General features: G+C 35.8%; 1 protein-coding gene across 1 annotated transcript in view; it reads right to left on the reverse strand.

Annotated features, from left to right (window-relative positions):
- The window catches only part of DICER1 (dicer 1, ribonuclease III), a 63410-nt gene that overhangs the window by 23827 nt on the left and 20186 nt on the right, over positions 1-19397 (reverse strand). Inside the window, exons 4-15 of the mRNA XM_066321811.1 lie at positions 14654-14846; positions 13591-13753; positions 13058-13188; positions 12028-12162; positions 11104-11264; positions 10000-10168; positions 7438-7910; positions 4011-4143; positions 2834-3076; positions 2578-2732; positions 1132-1264; positions 605-680 (exon numbers count right to left, since the gene is read on the reverse strand). Coding sequence (XP_066177908.1) covers positions 605-680; positions 1132-1264; positions 2578-2732; positions 2834-3076; positions 4011-4143; positions 7438-7910; positions 10000-10168; positions 11104-11264; positions 12028-12162; positions 13058-13188; positions 13591-13753; positions 14654-14797 — 2116 coding nt within the window. The 5' untranslated portion in view covers positions 14798-14846. The remainder of the gene's footprint in view (positions 1-604; positions 681-1131; positions 1265-2577; positions 2733-2833; positions 3077-4010; positions 4144-7437; positions 7911-9999; positions 10169-11103; positions 11265-12027; positions 12163-13057; positions 13189-13590; positions 13754-14653; positions 14847-19397) is intronic.

Consider the following 19397-nt stretch of genomic DNA (forward strand, 5'->3'; position numbering starts at 1 on the left):
CACTGGGTTGAGCGACCATCAGGGTGCCATTCTTGGATACATTCGTTGGTATGGATTCAGTGTTCAAAAGGTTTAACTCAGAAAAAAAATACAAATCCCAGACCTATGATAATTTCCCTTTAAAAAAAATGCATAAATACTTCTGTACTTCATCAAAAAAACAGTACCACAGAATTATCTTTAAAATGTCCCACAATGAAGAACATGCTCCATTATACTTACTAGAAAGAAGAACTGAAGTAGTCCTGCAATGTCCTATTTTTGGACCATGACTTAGAATACAGTACAGAAAGCAATAAATTTAGAGTTGTGTATTTTATATTTTGTCACAGTTCACTTTAAACACCACGTTCTTGTGGCTGTAGGATGTAGTATTGATGTCGCTTTTGCTGTTTAATGCAAAATTTGTTAGATGTTGTTGTTTGTTTAACTTCAGCTTACAAGGTGTAAGCTCAATTAGTAAGTACGTGACCGCATCACAAAACAAGGCAAGCGAAAGAAAGCTGCAACAGATGGCTACAGCAGAAGGGCATGTACATATATAACCACCATACCACATGCAATTTCTCAGCTATAACAAAGAGGCTGTTTTTCCAGTTCTTACCAATTTTGTGCAGTTTTTCACAGCAAATAAGAGCGACAACTCTCTCAGCCAGTCTTGCACAACTCATTGGAGGGCCCTATAAACATTTAAATACTTCATAAAACCTTTGGTTTACTAGTTTACAAATTACTTACATATTTTAACACAAGCATTTGAAGCAAGCAAAATTTCTATTAAAAAACACATTGATGGCAGCTTTGTGAAGATATTCAGGCGTTTTTTCCATGGAATGGAAACCAAAATTACAAAAACTCAACTATACTTTCATCAAAACCAATAAAAGGTGCAGAAACAACAATGTACAGGGCAGAATATCTAAGTATTTTTGCCTTTGGCATAAGCAGTAACTGATGGAAAATGAATTATAACAAAACTAGACAGTGATCTAAAGCTAGTTAAGAGAGTACAATACAGAAAAAAACTAGTTTTCATTACCAACAGTAAAACTAAATCTAGAAACGGTACAGACCAATTCTTAGACCAACATATTAATGTATTACCATGCTTTTCCTTCCCCAAATACCTACAACAATTGAAGCTCGAAGAGGTGAGTTGATTGGCAGGTAGAGAGTAGAGTAAAATGTATGGTCAGGTAGTTCCCGGGTCTTACACTTGGGAGCCAGGTGTGTAAATGGATCACTTGGTAATCTGGCGCAGTACCTAAGTTGACAAAACATTTTACACATTAAAACCTGCAAATCAAAACCTAAACACACCTCAGTAGAACCTTACCTTACTGGTACGAATGCTAGAGAAGATGATTTCAGGCATATTGAGCACCGTAAAGGTATACTACTGACTCATATTCAACTAACTTCTGAGCAGAAGACCTCCAAGTCCTTTGTTACAAACCTCGACTCCAGAAAGGTCACTCCAGCTTGTAACGATGCACAAGGCTATTTCCTGTCAGGTCTCAGGGTTCCTATTATGTCTCCTGAGTTTACTGTTACCTTATTGCTCCTGTTTATCATGGTTTCCCCCTCCTGCCCTTCCTCCCTTGTAATGACTTCCCTCTCTCCCAACCTGACATTAAATGCAAACATCCTGATGTTAAACTGTGCTGGACCTCCTAACAGGCCAGAAGTAATGCCACACGTAACAGCTGCCAGACAGCCTTAGAAACATTTACCCTCTGCTATTCAAATATGACTGCTTTGAAAGACTTTATTTACCAAGCAGTCCATGAAAATGGCCTGAATCTCAAGAATTTAGCTACTAAGGTAGTACTTTGGCAATTGCATCAAAAGCTTTACTTAAGTACATGACATTCACTGCTTGTCATAGAGTCAACCACTTTATGACACTGGAGATAAAAAGCCCTCAGTAAAACTTGGTTTCTGGCAACCCCCTTTTCTTCATGGACCTAAAAACTGTTGCCATGAGGGATTGGTCCATAGCATTCCATAATGATTATAGTTAAACTGACTGGTCCACAGCTCCCTGGATCTTCTTTCTTGTCTTTTTTGTCTTATCACTGAGAACCTCCTCTAATTACAATCACCTTACACAGTGAATATTTGAGCAGCTCCCATCCCATCTTGTGGACTTTAACATGATTTTGTTTGTAAAGATGACAACAGACTGCTATTACAAATGGGAATATTAGAACTAGAAGATTTAACTACAGTTTTAACAGTGCTTTTATTTATTTATTTTTAAAGCTAGCTTGACAAGAGCAAAAATGCAAATTTATTACACATTCTGAAGCTGAATGTTTTCAGGTAAGCTTTTAATTAAACAGGAATCAATATCACTACATTTATTATCAGAGCTAGAACCTCAAGTAGGATAAAGACCAAGAAAGTAAATAATCCTTTCAAATCTCTGTGATCACCTCCTTTAGGAGAGGAGATTCTGTCAAGATGCCTAAGAGGAAATGTGTAAAATGCCCCAGCCCATGCATCAATTTTGTGAGACCAACTAAGAAATCTTTTTTTCTATGACATGAAGAAAGAAGTGAATATACCTCTTACCTATTTATGTGTCCAATAGCAGTGTTAATAGTAACTCTTGGACTGTTCTCATCTGGCCTCAATACATAGGGTGGAAAGACATCATCATCATCAACAATGGGTTCAGTTTCAGTTTCATTGGCATCAACAGATTTTGAGCATTTGTTTCGGAGGATCTTAACATTCAAAGAACAGAACATGATGAGAGTTTTTTTCCCTGAAAAAACACTATGATACACTTAAAAAACAGACCAGACCCATTCTTTTGACCTCCTACCTTCTCAATTGCTTTGTATGTCTTAAGATCTTCTTCAAAACTTTTGATTTTGTCTGTATCTGCTAACATAATGTAATTGGAAATTGGTGCTCTAGCTCTTCCTTTTGACTGCACATAGGAACGATACTCTGTGGGCAAATCAAAACGCACCACCAAGTTGCATTTTGGGATGTCAACACCCTCTTCTACAATACTAGTAGCAATAAGTAGGTTGGTCTCATGTGCTCGAAATTTTCTAAGAACCTGTGCAAAGGTAATGAAGACAAATTTGACATATTAGTCCAACATCTTTTTCCACTGTGTGATTGAACAAAAGGCAGTAAAACCAAGATAAGTAGCTCAAACACCTCCCAAACATGTCCAGACAGAAAAACACAAAACTATTACAAAGAACCTTTTCAGAATACGACTGAATAACAATACGACTTAACAGGACTGGCAGATTTCTAGGAATAAAATCAGGTATGTAGAATCACATGCATCTAAGAAACTACTATAACCCCTGGCAATGGAGGGGGATCCCCTCCAATCTACTCACAAGTTTTCAGTTATGGTATTAAAGAAAAAACAGATGCTGCTTTCACAACACCATCTTTTCGCAAACACTCCTGAGGGTGAAGCACTCTCAGGACGCAGAGCACATTCTAGAGCTGGCACTTGTAATATTTATACTATATATGAAACAATACTAAGGAAAAACGTGGTGTCTGGAGCACAACCCAGCCAGAATGAACTTTAAATGATGTAAAATGAAGGGATTTTTCTTAGTATTTATAACATTTAATGATTAACCAAATTCACATTTAGAGAACATAAATATTAAAATCAACTTAACTACTGAAAATGTCAGTAAGCCTGACTTTACATTCTTAACAGATTATTATATTACCACTAACATAAGGCAGAAAAATTAGATAATGATCTCACAAGATATAAACATGATTTTACACACAGTTTTAATTTCTATTTATGTAATGTGACATAGCAATGTCTCCAAACATGCTTTTATTGTTTTACAAACATCTCCAGTAAGTATACATATTTGTTAAAACAAAGCTATAAACTTCCAATGACTGTGCCCCGGACTCTGGATATTGATTTGTTTTATTTTCAAAGACAGACAACAAACACACACAAAAAGGGTACTGCCAGTTAAATTTTTTTTTCTTCAAGTTACCTCTTCCTGTTTTCTAAATTCTACTTCCATCTGCTTGTTACGAGGCTGGTTCTTGCCAATGCCATGTCCAGTTATAAAATTGCTACTGATGTAAGCCAGTTCTGGATCTTGCTTGCCAGCTTCTTTTATCAACCTAAAAATATTATACGTGTTTTTAGAACTTACACAACCTACAAAATGGAGGAAAATCTATTATTTGGAAGACCTGTATTAAAAGGAGAAGTGGAAGCATGACAATTAAGTCATGTTAACACATAAATTGACTGTAGTCTTCTAAAAAACCTCTGTGAGGTTACCACAAGACAGACTGCATATAGAAACACAAGGAGTGTGCATGCATCACACACATTTCAGACTTATCATGGTAAAACCAGGTATTTTTAAACCAACCTATTACTCTAACACTCCCTGTTGTTAAAGCACTCCACTCAAAATTACTGTTAATCTTTTTCTGTAAGCTTTAGTTGATTTTAGAGGAAAGACTTGTAACTGCTTCCTCAACAAAAGTACATTTCTTCAGTACAAAATGTTAACTCCTATGTTAAAATATAATATTGTAATTCTACTTAATATTAGAATATACATTCTGTTCAAGTACACTGCTGACAAAATGTTGACATGTTTCAGAATTTGAAATGACTCAACTGTAACAGGCTTTTGAACATGAGAGCCAATAAAACCCAAGGGATTATATACAACAAATAATCCCTTGCATGTGTCACTGTAGCCATCGCAGTATGTACTACTCTGCTCAAAGCATATCATCATGTCCATTACCAGGTACTCCCCAGCCAAAGACCAGCCTGCCTTTCTACACCTCCAGCAGTAACTCAAACCTGTTAGAGATGTTCCCAAAAACACCTCTAGCACTTCTGTCTGACTAGCACTTCATCTGAGAAGTGGATGGATGCTGTGGCAGTCCCCAGCTACAAGCCTACCATCTGCCCAGCAAGCTGCTGCCAAACCAGAGGGAAAATGGCAAATCTCTCCCTGCTCCTTCTACCCTTGGAAAATACTGAAGTCTTGTCCCCATTCTTAGTCCCCATAAACAAAATTTATGGGAACAAGAAACACCTTGAAGGCTTTCCTCCTTTGCAATCTGTTCAAACTGGAATGAACAGGCAAGAGGATAGACAAGAGGCATACAGCTTGCCATTGTTAGGGAAGAAGACTAGAAGGATCCTCCTGTACTGAAGTGCAAATGTGATTTGTTAGTTCAAGGCATTTCTGTATGCAGTCTAGGTTCTTGAGACAGACACTCCAAGAAAGTATGGGTTAATAACTGGACAGAAATATTTTTTCTGTATCTCTTTTTCAACATAGCATTTCTGTGAGGTCAGACAAACTGAGTACCTACTAAACATCTCAAACATTCTTACTTTAGTTCACTTGAATAGAAATGCATATTTAAAAACATTTGAATAATCATGTCATTGCAAATCTTCACCAGGTTCCTGAGAAACATATAGGACTAAAAAAAACCCTATTTGTAGTAGATAACAGGTGGTGTTTTTCAAATAGATACAAGAACTTCTGCTTTCAAAACCTTCTCTTAAGGGAGCTGAGAGGCACTGCAATGCATATGAAAGGAAACTTGGCTTTAGAAAATGTCTTCTATTCTGAAAAGGAGCTTATAGGCACCAGAACTGATCTGTATACATCAAACAGTGAGCAAGCCACTCCATCAACTGAGTGTGATAATAATTAAAGACAGAAAGTACAACTCACGCTATGAATTTTGCTCTTCTTCAATCATCCTGGATTTATAAAATGGTATTCTAAATACCACCATAATAACTATGTTTTAAGAAAAAAAATGTACCTGTGTTTTAGGTCAGTTCCATTTAATGATCCATACCGGATTACTGGAAGTAGCTGTGACACCCTAATTCAAGCACTCATGACTTTCTCATTCAGTAGAGTCTTTCTCCTATATATAGCCTAAGTATAGCTATCATCAGCAGAGGCCCTTGAATAAAATGCACTCTTGCTGAAGAGGGTCTACAGTGAGCTTCTCCAACAAAGGCTTTCAGTCTTAATTCCAACAGCTCAGGTCTGATGGCCAATATCAGGTATTCTGAAATCATACGCTACATGAGGTAAAGGGGCATTTTGAAAGTCTGGCAGCTAGCTTTCAGAAGTGGATAAGAAGTTACATATAGTTTTATAACATATAGCTTTATATTTTGTCATCAATAACCTCTACTCAAGGTGCCTAAAGCTCAAAGACAACAGAATTTGATCATCTATTTCATCTAGAGTCTGTATTCTGTCAGGTTCAACAGCAGTTAGGATACTGTACAGTGTATAAAATCATGGAATACGTGAATGCAGACTGGAGAACCAGTATTCAAAAGCACATTCATAACTGAACAGGGAAGAAGAAAGTTCAGAATTCTGTTCATTCCCTGTAGGGTAATGAAATACTTGTTTCAGCTCTGCAAAAGACTCTGGTAATTTCTTCAGGACTTATTAATGAATATGTCCATATTGCTGAACAGCTTGGTTTGCCTCGTACTGCAGATTTATGTGAATGTATTTAAAATGCATAAAAGGGAAAGACAGAAGAGAAAAGTTGACAAAAAACACATAGGCAAGTCTGCAGATCAAAGGATATGTTATGCACTATTAACTCGAGCAAAATTGTACCAACAGAGGGGTCAGATTTAGAGGCACCCAGAATGCAATGAACATCTCGCATGGGACATTTGCTACACTATCAAAGAAATCTATCAAAAACCAAAACCAGGAGAGGTGTATTAATCATGTTATTCAAGTTTGTGGTAAATGGCTTTTAATTATTAAGTGTTATACATAACTAACATATCACATTAAAGAATACGAACTGATATGGAACTACAATACTGCCAGTTGGCAAATACTCCCATATTCATATTTTTCTTGGTGGAGACTTAAAGAAAGCACTCCATGTTTGACTAAATAGGTGCTTTATAAACATCAGCTGTGAAAGTAGTAGAGAGATATCTGTACAAGAATAAATTTGATTTTTCTCTAGATTTGAATCATAGAATATTGTGATTTAGCACGTTAATAGTGAGATTTCCAGAAGTATTGAATTCTGTAGGCTAGAGAAGTTTCCAACATCCATTGAAAATATAAATCTAAAGATCAATCACAACAAATCAGTATATGCTTATTTTACAGGTTTAGTACAGTATTTCATATTTTGCCTTCTAAAGAAATCAAATTAAAAACTCAGGTCTGAAACAAGTTCTTGAGTACAACTTTCAAAGACATATGTTCTTCCCATATGCTTTAGAAATATTCCATATGATCCCCTAAATCAACTTCATGAATAGAGTTCTGAAAATACAAGGCAATCCCCTACATATTCATGATATTAACATCCTGGCAGCTGAGTCTGCCTTTTTCCTTCAGAATATTTTTTTTAAATAAAAAGCTTTACCTATTTAGAACAACTGCTGTGTATCTTCTTTCCACAAAAATAATTCCACATAAAATATTAGTAAAGGGAGATGGGAAATTAGTCTCTGGCTTCTCTTTCTCCTCAATTTCTTCATCCTCATCATCATCTTCAGAATCACTCCAAGATACGTAATTATCCTGATTCCTATTGTTATACCATTCAACACTTTCAAACTGCTGCCGTTCATATGGTTTGTATTTGCGCAAGATTTCAAGCAGCTTTATTACTTTTGGGGTCACAAATTTCAGGTCAAGTGAGGCAGGCGAGAAGTGCTCTTCACAGAGTGCATGTATTTTCCTTAGGAAAGTGTCTGTAAACAATAAAAATTTCCTGTGCAGCTCCTCTTGTTCATGTTTGATATACTTCTGCAGCTCTCTCACCATCATCCCAGCTACCTTATCTGCACACCACGGTCCCAGAACAACCAACACAGCTCGACAGTCTGACAATATCTACAACAAATGAATTCAAGTATCAGTTCAAAGAGTACATTCATGAACTATTCATTTAAGACTAGGGGCTTTTTTCTCTAACAGCACAGTCTTTGTAAGGATTATGACAATTTTTCTACTTTTAAAAAAATGCAAAAGTCTGCTTTTCTTATGTAGATGACCTTGGGAAAATTGGTGTTTCTAATGGAGCTAGTTCCCCCCCTTAAATTATTACCAGTCAACTTAAAACTGTACATTTCTGAATCTCAAAAAAACCCCAAAGCTTAATCAAAATTTTGCCATTTTGTAGAACTGCAATTTGAAATTTATACTGAAAAGAATGCTTTTGGAAGCAGCTAGATAAACAAAGCAAAAATTCTTATCTTTATTATATAATATAGAACTAATAAACACTTTACTGGGCATTTTTACTTAATTTACTACTGACAGCTGGCAGGGTTTCAGAAGTATATAACCAGAAAGTTGCAGAGAGGCCTTAAGGCAGCCTTGGGAAATCTATCCTTTCAAAGGAAAAACAGAATACAGTGGTTTGGATGTGTGGGTGGAATAGTAAAAAGAGAGAACTATATCCTATTCATAGAAGACAGACTAGGCATTAGAATACCATCATGATCTTATTTGATGAGAAGTTTTGCCTCTGGAAAAGTGCAGCTATCAGATAATAAACTAGGGATTCAGAAATGGGGCACACTGGTAACACTGTTAAAAGGACTTATCATTTGGATGCCCTATACCAGAAGAACTACAACTGAACTGTAACAGTCAGAATGCTAGTTTTCAGCTGCTACTTTAATTTCTCTTCCTTCTTCCCTTCTGTGAGGAAATAAAGAACAGGTTATCATCTTCCTGATGCTATCCTATCCTCTGTGAAGTTTATTAGTTCTATGACTTAAAGGCAAAACTATCTAGATTAATTGTAACTGCACAGAGACGCTTGATACCCCACACTGCCAAAATATAAAGCACCTCAGTCTGAAACTCGTTTCTTTTCTTAATATGGGTGCCTCCATCTTCTCGGAGAGCTACTGGTTTTAAACAAGCAAAGAGGGTTACAAGCTTTAGATGTATAGGAGCTAATCCACTCTTCTGGACTCTGCAAGTCATGAAGAATGCCTCCAGCCAGCATTCCCTCATGTGTTTTAGCCTATTATGGTTTAGGTTTAGCACAAAAGTAACCAGGACTTCCAATTCCTATGCACTGTAATAGGCTGCCTTATACACCATCTTTCATCTTTCCCTCTGGCACAAACAATATTTTATAAACAGTGTCAGAGTCCTCAGTTTCTAAGAATGCTAAAGGAAACCAAAATATTTTGGGCTGAAGAAAAAGACATTCTCCAAATTTCTCGTGGACTATTACAGGAATAGTCACAGTCATGACTCACTACTGACTTGTTCAAAGACTTACATATCTACACATTGTAACTTAGCAGGCAACTCCAAACTAGGAAGGCCAAGCAGGGTTAAAAAAGGTACCTGGACCCTGTGTGAAAGGTCCCTGCTAAACACTCCACACCTTCTGGACCCTCCTCAGCCAAAGGTCAGGACAACATAGGGGCAAACACAGAGAAAGCCAGGGGCAAGCCTGAGCTTCAAATTCCATTCCAGCAAGGTGTGGCACTAGTCCAACACTGTTTTAAGATAAACTAGAGACACTGAACATCTCTGGCTGGAAATTCTGCCTAAATTCTTTCTTTATAACTTTTAATACAAGGGGGTACAGTCCAAATTCTTCCTGAAGCATTATTTCCTCTTCTGTACTGAATTATTCAAAGGTCGTAGGAGATTGTGAAAACGTCAAATTCTTGACTTCACAGAGAAGGACCTACAACATCAGGGTGCAGAATATAGTGCTTTAAGCAAATCTGAATTTCAAACTGAATGAAATTCTAATCAATGCCTGACATTAAAGCCCACTCATTTAGGAAAACAACTGCATGTTAATGAACACAAAAATCAGAAGTCTTTTTGCTTCAGACAATCAAGGATGGCTAGCTAAAAAGGTTTCAGTTATGTAACATACATGGCAAAGAAAAGCAACAGTAAGATTTCTATTCCCCAGGCTTATCACATTTCTTGAAATCCTTACCTGCTTAGATATTAAGGTAGAATCTCTTTCTTTTGAATGTACAGATATGTTGCAGTCATTTAGAAAAGCAAGTGCTTCATCCAATTCCTTTAATAATCTTCCATACAACCCACTTTTGTCAGTATATGGTCCACAGTCTACAACAATCTCACATGGCTGAGAAGTGTATCTTAATGAGGGCAAAGATCAAGTTAAACACAGCTTCTGAAAGTCAGATCTATTCCAGCTCTTGAGGTTATACAATAAACACAACAGCAACATAATGTGTATTAAGAACATTTCTTTCCCCAGCATGAATCAATATTAAAAGTTATACAGTTAAACACTTTAGAAAAACCTCCAAAATCTGAAATACTGAACTACTTCATTCTAGATACTGTTCTAATACACTCCCAAAAAGAAGGCTAATATTCCTATCCTCATTTCAAATATTGGAAAATCTAAGCAAATTCTACTTATTTCACCAATATCTTCACTTATTTTTCCATAGTGCACTTTCTTGCTATGCAAAAGGAAACCAATCCACATAACGTAAATATATGTCTTTATATATATATACACAAGTAAAATAATTACTATTCTTGAATGGCAGCAAGAAATTCTTAAAAGGAAATGCTTCGGAGAAGTTCAAAAAAATGCATTTAAAACATTTACACATGGTGGTAGAAGAAGACATGCTACATAGCAGTCATTTTACCCTGATTTCCTCTACAAGTCATCGCATTATGACCACCTTTAGTTTAAACAACATTCACAGGATTCTAGATTCTGTAACTCATTTGCTCTGTTATTTAAGTATTTACTACCTCCTCTCATCTCCCTCTATCTTTCATCTCCCAGGCTATGCATTTGGGGGTGGTGGGGAGAGAAGGCAACTTTTTGTTTTTTTTTTTTAACTACAGAAAATCTCTCCCTGCCAAGGCCAATCAGGCTTTATACTCAAAAGCCATTTAACATTCCACCTCCATCCTAAATGGAATAGCAGCATCATATAAAATACAAGCTTTTCTAAAATTAAGAAGACAAAATATTGCTACCGGTTTATTTCTCTATGCAGAATGAAAATGCAGGCATCAATTTACCAACAAACATTATAAAACATACCTGTCTAAAACCACCAAATCAGTTGCAGTTTCAGCATTGCTCTTCAAAATTTTCTCCAGTTTCTGGATCTTCTCCTCTAACTCAGCAGGATCACATTTCCCATTTAAAATGGAAGCCGTTAATCCCAAAATTCGAGGACATGATGGAAAATCCTCACAGATCTGTGAAATGACATCAAATTAAATTATTTACAAAAGGTATCCTGTTAATCTACTTCCAAACTTACAATGCTTACGCTGGAAAATTTTATTTCAATAGCAGGTGTTGCAGAAGGAACCAAACATTGAATTAGCATTTTCTGTTCTACTGACCGGAATTTAAACACCCATCTCATTTAAAGGTAAATATTTACAACATGGAAAACCAGAAACAGTTAGCATTAAACAGAATATTCTTGCCACACTTACAACATATAAAATAATACTTCCATGCCATATAAAAAAGCACATGCACTCGACAAGAGATTTTGAAAGACACTTATTATGCAGGTATGTCTCTTTTATAAGCCAAAAAAGACATGGAGCCAATAATATTCTGGAAAGAGCCTCAGAAACACCTTCAGAGATCAGAATTTTTAAAAATACTAAAAACTGATTAGCATATCCCATTCCCCAACTCACATATTTTATTGATGAATTTAAAAAATTCCCCCAATTCAATAAATCTAGCTTCTCTGTTCAAGACAGATTTTTCTTTAATCCTCACTGTAAAACACAGAAAATACATTACTCTTCTACCACATAGTAGCACTGAAGTTTTTAACTCAATACAGTAATTTCACAATCCCAGTAATGTGCTAACATTGCTTCCATTAATATTCTTTTTAACAGCAAAAGTTGCCTTAAATGGTTCCCAATTCTCCAGCCCTTCCACTGACGTTTCCTCCTCAACCAAGTACATTAAACATTCACACAATAAATGCACCTTCATAATTTCACGGTATGGATGATCCTGGATTGCAAGATGGCACTCATCAAACACCAGAAGATTAATACTTGACAGGGATAAATACTCATTTCTCAGAACAGTCAAAGCAACATGACATGTCATAACCAGAACCTAGATTGAAAGGAAAAAAATGTCAGTACAAGAAAAGCACAAGCTGTCTGAGGCCAAGGTGAAGGAAGAAAAGCCTTCTGCAGGTCTTGTGAAACAGCACTGGCAAATATCAACCCCTACTCATCCACCTACACCAGGTAAGGAGAAAAAGGAATACAACACTCTCTACTGGAGAAAGCCATCTATCTGAATGGGAGTGCATTTGTATATGTCTGTATCTCTCCAGCCACATACTCACTTAATAAATTAATACAACAGACAATCTCAACACCAATCAGACCACAAAGAATAAGCATCATTAATTCCTAATAAAATAAATTAATGTCCCTATATGTGTCCCATCATCATGTCTCTGGGAAGAAAGTTCTTCATAAGCTCTTAACTATTTACAGCTGTAACATAAGCAAGATGTTATTAGAATTATTTCCCAAGAAAAACTAATTTCTTGTATACTAACACATAAGAATTGAGTTTCTTGATATAATTATGTTGTTTTTACAGTCACTTTAAACTTCACCTAGTAACACTTTCTTCTGTCAGAGTTCCCCAGACATATTCCAAAAAGCATTACTAATCTCCAGAAAGTAAACCCCCAAACCTTAACATTTAATAAAATTTGAATAGCATTTAAAATACAGTATGCACACTCAAAACTTCTTTTGCAATCAGTATCATGAACAAGTCAGGGAGACTGAAAACAAAGCACTTAGAGGATGGCTTTTTAAAAACAACCTGAAAACACCTACATATATTTGCCGCAAAATTAACATACAAATATTACCAATATGCTGGATTTCTTTTTTTTAAAAAAATGGATATATAATTGGAAGCAATCACTTCTGATGCAACCTAACTCTCTGTATGCTTTGCTTACAGTTTTTACTTAATACATTACCTGATGCTTAGAGAATTCCTGACTCCACTTCTCTTTTGTCCATGATTCAGTTATCTCCAAACTTGAATACTCTCCCACTTTAAGGTCTGAATGTGTCCTGACAGCTGACACTTGTTGAGCAACTTGATTTGCTTAAGGAAACAAAAAAATCTCATTTACATAAAGGTCTTCTCATACTTGAATTTATAAGATGTGTGTCATATGACTTAGCACCACAATTCATGTGATCTTTAGCCCAGACTAATGTTAAACCATGTGTACATGGCAACTGCCTCTATGCAAAACCACATCAAGGAAACAGATGGGTAACTAAATTTCACTTCAGATTCAACGTCTTAACTTTAAACTAGAAAACATGTTATATATATAAAAAGATTATATTAAACAGATGATAAAACAAAAGATGAAAGGCATCACATCCTTGCTGTTGAAGACTTTATGCAAAACTTTCTCCCAGTTTTGCTTCCATGAGCTTCTGCTACAGAATACTCCACAGAGGTATTAGCAGTGTGTTTGGGAATGTTTCCTCTTACCCGAGTTGACCAAGAACACAGTTCTTTTCCCATTTTTGTTGAAGTCTCCCCTGATCTGATAGGACAGCTCTTTAGTGAGTAGTACTGCAATAAAAGTCTTCCCTGAGCCAGTGTTTAAGCAGACTATTGTATTATGATCCAAAGCTGCTTCAAGCAGTTCAACCTAAGTTTAAAAAATAATAACATCCTTATTTGCAGCAATGCAGTGAAAAAGCTGACAAAAAATAACAGAACGGATAAACTACAGACAAGTACAAGTCAACAGTATTGCTTGAGATCTTTCAAGTGCCATATAATTAACATGTCTTTTTCACAACAATGTATTCTCACAATTCTTCAGAAATATTAACACACTATGTCTAGCCCAGCATTTAAATCTAAAATCTTTTAGTATCACAATCTGTTCTCAGGCAGCCTTCTGAATGCATATTTTTAGTAGATGATTCTGTTGCTGTACACATGGTGTGAAGAAAGAAGCTACAGCCTTGAAATCTAATTGCACATATCAATTCAGCCCAAGCAAGTAGACTACCTCAAGGTGATCCAAGTCTCTCAGTAATGCTAGACAAAACACTTCTGGGCACCTCTGCAGTGTAAAGAGAGCCAGTATTCTAGAAGTCAGTCTTCCTTAAAGTGAAAAATCAGAGTACCCTGATGGGGCTTCTGACTTTAGAGGGCTGCTTTGACCAGCATATGAACCAAAAATCAAAATTAACGTATCACATGGAAGACAAAATGAGAGGTGGAAGGAGACATGATGTATGCATACAATTGAAAGACAATTTATTTGTCTCTAGCAGCACTCTGCAGAGTGGCAGGAGAACACTCATCTTAAAAGCTGTTCTGCTTGTTAGAGCAAACTGAGAAGAGGAAAGGGGGGACATAAGAAATGCTAATCAAAGCCAAGCTGAAGAATTAGCTCCCAAAAGGTGGAGCTCAGAAAGACATGTACTGACACGGTACATCACAGCACATTTTCCACCTGCTCTTGGTCTTTTTCCATTAATTAATGGATTTAATTGCACTTTTTCTGATGTTACTGTATTAGTACTATCACTAGTACCTGATATTTTCTTGGTGTGTAAATGTTATCATGAATTGCTTCTTGTTGCCATGGTAGTCCAAAAAATGGACCCATTGGGGAGGAAGCAGGGGTCATGAGCTGCAGTCCCGCCATGCTGACGGATTGCAAAGCAGGGCTTCTCATTCATTCATCCAGTGTTTCTTTCATTGCATTTTTGTTCCAGCACAGCCTACTATGAGAAGAAAATGAAACAGTATTAGATATACTTGTAATATCAAGCAGTAAGAGAAACTTTTATCAAGAAAAGGACATTACTCCATTTTACTTACAGAAGTGTTTCTTCTTATACTATTTTCAGCAGAAAATGTTAATTTTAAATTTACAGGCACATTTCTACTAGAAGATGTGTGCTTATCAAAGTACCCCAGAAATTCAAAAGGAGCTGTACTTTACAGGAGAATGCTCATTCCAGGCATCTGGATTTACACACATACATTTTAATACGAAGTTCCATTTATGGTCTCACAGAATCTCATTTTAAATTTAATTTAAATTAACATTAAAACATAAAGTTGTCTTAGCTTTACTTCAGGAAAGAAAAACACTGAATTTTACAGTACACGCATAAATATAAGATTTTCCGTTTTTCTTCCCAACCAAATTGGTCAAATCTTTGACCAATTAAAGCTTTAAATACAAGCAAACAGCAATTTTATTCTAATTGCTCGGAAAAGAACAGAAACTACAAAGAACGTCAATATTGTCAACCATCAGATTCTGATAAAATTATCTTTTTAAGAACTGGCAGAAGCACGACAGATAATTGCTGATGATTCTGGTAAGGACTAATATAAAATGTAATCCTTACAAGGTTACCAGCAACATCCATAAAGACACTGTAATTCATAAACAAAGCATTCAGAACTTCATGACAACTGAGCACTGGAGAACACTTTCCTACTGAGGCTAGAAGTTCTCATCATCATGGGGTGTGTGTTAAAAACATTAGTTATTTGTCAGGAATGATCATGGTTAAAACAAAAAAAACCTACCAACTAACACAAACAAACAAATCCCAAAAAATAAAAATCTTTAGTCTAGAAAAGTGTTTACAGCCTGATGACATAGAAAAGTATTCTTCAAGTATACAGAAACAGATCACACGAAATCTAAGGAATTTTGAATACTCCTCCTTTAAACTGGATACACACCCTATTCAAAAACCAGTATTTTCAGAAGTTAGTTTTCCTCAAAATTCCTACAAGCTCTATATTAATTTTAGTATCAATACAGGTTAAGAAATGCATAAAACTGATCACGCATTCATATTTAGTAATTAATTAAAGACATGAAGAAAAGCTAATTATCATTTTACTGCACTAGAATGTTCTTGTTTTTCTACACAACAGGAAACTTGTTTAAGTTGCGCAAATGTGCAGTAAGGAATAAAAAAAAAAAGAAGCAGAGAAGTGTAATATGCTAAGAGAGAACCAGTAATGGTTATCAAAAATAGCTGAAGAAAGAGAGTAAAAAAAAAAAAAAAAAAAGGCAGTACAATTAAATCATCAAAAATGGGACATTGACTAGATTTCCAGAGGTCCCTTCCAACCCTAGTAATTATGTGATTTTGTAATTAAGAGAAGTAGTCATTTAGATTTGTTCCATAGTGTCCAACTAATAACTAATTACACTGTTGCTCTGTTATATGCTAATATTATAAAATTAAATATTATAATCTGGACCATGTCTAGACACTGATATTAAACTAGTATTAAATAATTATAGGAAGCTCTGAAAAAAGATATTAAACCAATCATCTCACTTTCCATCTCAGGCATATAGTGTAAAATAAAGAGAAGGCAAAACACTGAAGTGATCACTCCTCTTGCAGAGTTAGAAGTAATTTCACTTTACTGTCAGCAGTCAGATAAAGCTTTGTCTCAATTCCTGTGGTTAAGCTGAAGTAGCATTATGGACAGAGTTCCATTGTAAAAATATATTTATCTTTTATAGACAAATATTCAGCAGTAAATGCTACTTAGTGAACAAGGATAAACTTTGTGAGTTTAGGATCAGCAATAAATGTACTTCTCCATCAAACAAAAATGTTCCTCTTGAATATAAAAAGTGTGTTGATACTGCTGGAATATTGGCTGATATTTTTATGTGGGCATCACAAAAACTGTCACAGTGAGAAGATTCCAGAAAGAAAAGATGCCTTAAAATCTTAAAAAAACTCAAAAAGAACAAATGTGCATTTTCGTAAGACATAGTAAAGAACATGCTTGACATTTTATGTTTTTTCAGTTGCTTTAGGACGATCTCCAAACTCATGGCAACATTCTCATTTAATTTTCACTTCTGTAATGTAAGTTACCATTTGAGCCCAATTATTTCAGATTACCTAAACTGGTAACATGGACCAATAGTGCTTTATTTAGCTTTAAATAAAGAACAACAAATAAAGAACAACACAGTCTACACAAATTACAAAATCAGGACTATGTCATTATTAATTTCATTTGTAATACAAAAAATATTCTTAAATTGTTCCTATACATTTCCAAGAATGCATACAAGCACATGCAGGTTCTAACAATGCGACTATAGTAATTTTATAGAGTATTCTAATCTGGCAAAACTAAAGATGTTTTGGTTCATTCCCTCCTTGGAACTAGTGGCTTCTCCTCCACTGGGACTCCAAAGCTTTGGGTCATGGTAGTCAGCTGGCAGGAAAGATTCAGTCATCATAGAATGGTTTTGCTGTTATACAGCTGCATGTAGCAATCTGATGATCCTTGACATTCTGATCTACTGAGCATCCACACATCAAATGTACTTGATGTTTATCAGTACGGGACTGACAGATTAAATCAGTCACTGGCAAAGACAGTCGCATGACACACAATCTTCCTCAGACACCAGCAGAAAGCATCAGAAAACTATGGGCATTACTAACCTTAGTGAAGGTTTTGTATGAACTGACAGCTTAGGTGCAGGAGAACAGGGAAGAAGGGAGAAAAAGCAGAGAAAGGTGTCATCCCCAGCACTGCCTTCTCCAAGCTTAGATGAATCTCTCTTTAATATATCTAGCTTCTCTTCTTGTGCTCCAGTGAGTGGAAGCACTAGTTGGTAACACAAACAAAAGAATCCTTAGAGTCACAGAATGGTCTGGGTTGGAATGGACCTTAAAGATCATACAGTTCAAACCCCCTGCAGTGCTTGAAGAACACAAAGGTCTTTTGCATGACTACAGTATTTCATTGAAACAGTCTCAATAAAGCTTCTCTACTTACCTAGAGCAACTGGTGAAAAACAGCTAATGTTTGCCTTGTTTAAAATGAGACCTCACTGTCATTCATAATAATTGCTAGAATGAAGCAGGGAAAAAAAAGCCCAAACATTTTCCACTGTAAAAGTTGAAGCTAAATACTCAATGATTCTTGTACATAAGCTCAGCCACATCAGTTTTATGAATCACTTTAGATGAGCAGCTCCTCCTATTTGTTTACTGTTCTATCTGTCTTGTGGTTTGTGGGGGGTTTTTTTGTTTGTTTGTTTGTTTTTTTCCAAATCATAAATGCAACATTGGGAACATATAGAATAGCTGTATCACATCAACAGTAGTGAATAAAGGAGAGAAAACCAACCTCACTGTAAAAGGCTGCCAATAAAAAACAAGTAAAGGATTCAATATTACTAACAGCTCACCTCTTTTGCCATGCACCTAATAACAGTGATACCAGTTTAGCTACCCTGCTGCAAAAAGCAAGAGGATTTATGTTTACATACAGTTCCAGCTTGATCTGGAAAGATTGTGAAAAAACATATACTCTAGACTACAGCCTTGGTTTCTATGCACCTTCACAGAAGACCTGCTTTTAAATACAATTATGTCATTGAGACCAAAAAGCGTTGTCAAAAAAATCCCTGTGAAGTGTGAAGGAAGGAGTATATGCACATTTGTAACTTGAAAAGTACACACTACCAAAACAGCATTGTGTGCCACTGCAATCATACCTGGGTTGAGCTTGCATGAGCCACAACACATTTGAAAGAAAATATAGGCGGAGGGAATTTAGACTAAGTCAGGTAAAAGGAAAAAGTTATCCTCTCAAATCAATGTTTCCTTCTGCTATACTAAGGTTTCCTAGTCCTGGTCCTCATTTCTATCATTTGTATTGGAAGTATATAAGATCTGACAAGACCAATGTCAAAATTATTATGGGAGTAAGCCAGAATAATGCAGTAATTGTATCATTCTACAGTCTCTATTTCAATAGCAAGGAAAAATATCAAATTCTTCAATAAAAGAAAAGCAGTACAGGATCATCTAGAAATAAAAAGGGAAAGAACACACCTACTTGAAGAACAGATTTTAAATTGAAACCATTTGAGATGTAAGCACATATGTTCAGAATCTGTGGACAAAAATCTGAACATGAGCTAACTGAAACTAGCTAACAGTGAAGCAAAATAAAAAGCCAAACTAGTCCTGCTCAGCCAGTGCTGGGTAATAAAGATACTTGCCAAGTTGTTCCATCTTTGTCCACTGTATTATTTTGAAATCTGATAGAACAAGAAACTGTAAGAAGTCGCTGAATTTGGAGTGAGAAACACGTGAAACAAATCATATTTCTTGTGACTCTAGACTAGCTACAGAAGCTGGATAAGGCAGCACAGTGCTCAAGATTATTTGTTCTACTCAAATAATAGTGGAAGTTCCAGTTTCATGGCCATCAATCTTGAGAGTTTTAAGAGCAGAATTCACAACCTATTTAAA

The sequence above is a fragment of the Sylvia atricapilla genome, chromosome 6 (genome assembly GCF_009819655.1).
Source record: "Sylvia atricapilla isolate bSylAtr1 chromosome 6, bSylAtr1.pri, whole genome shotgun sequence".
Lineage (NCBI taxonomy): Eukaryota > Metazoa > Chordata > Aves > Passeriformes > Sylviidae > Sylvia > Sylvia atricapilla.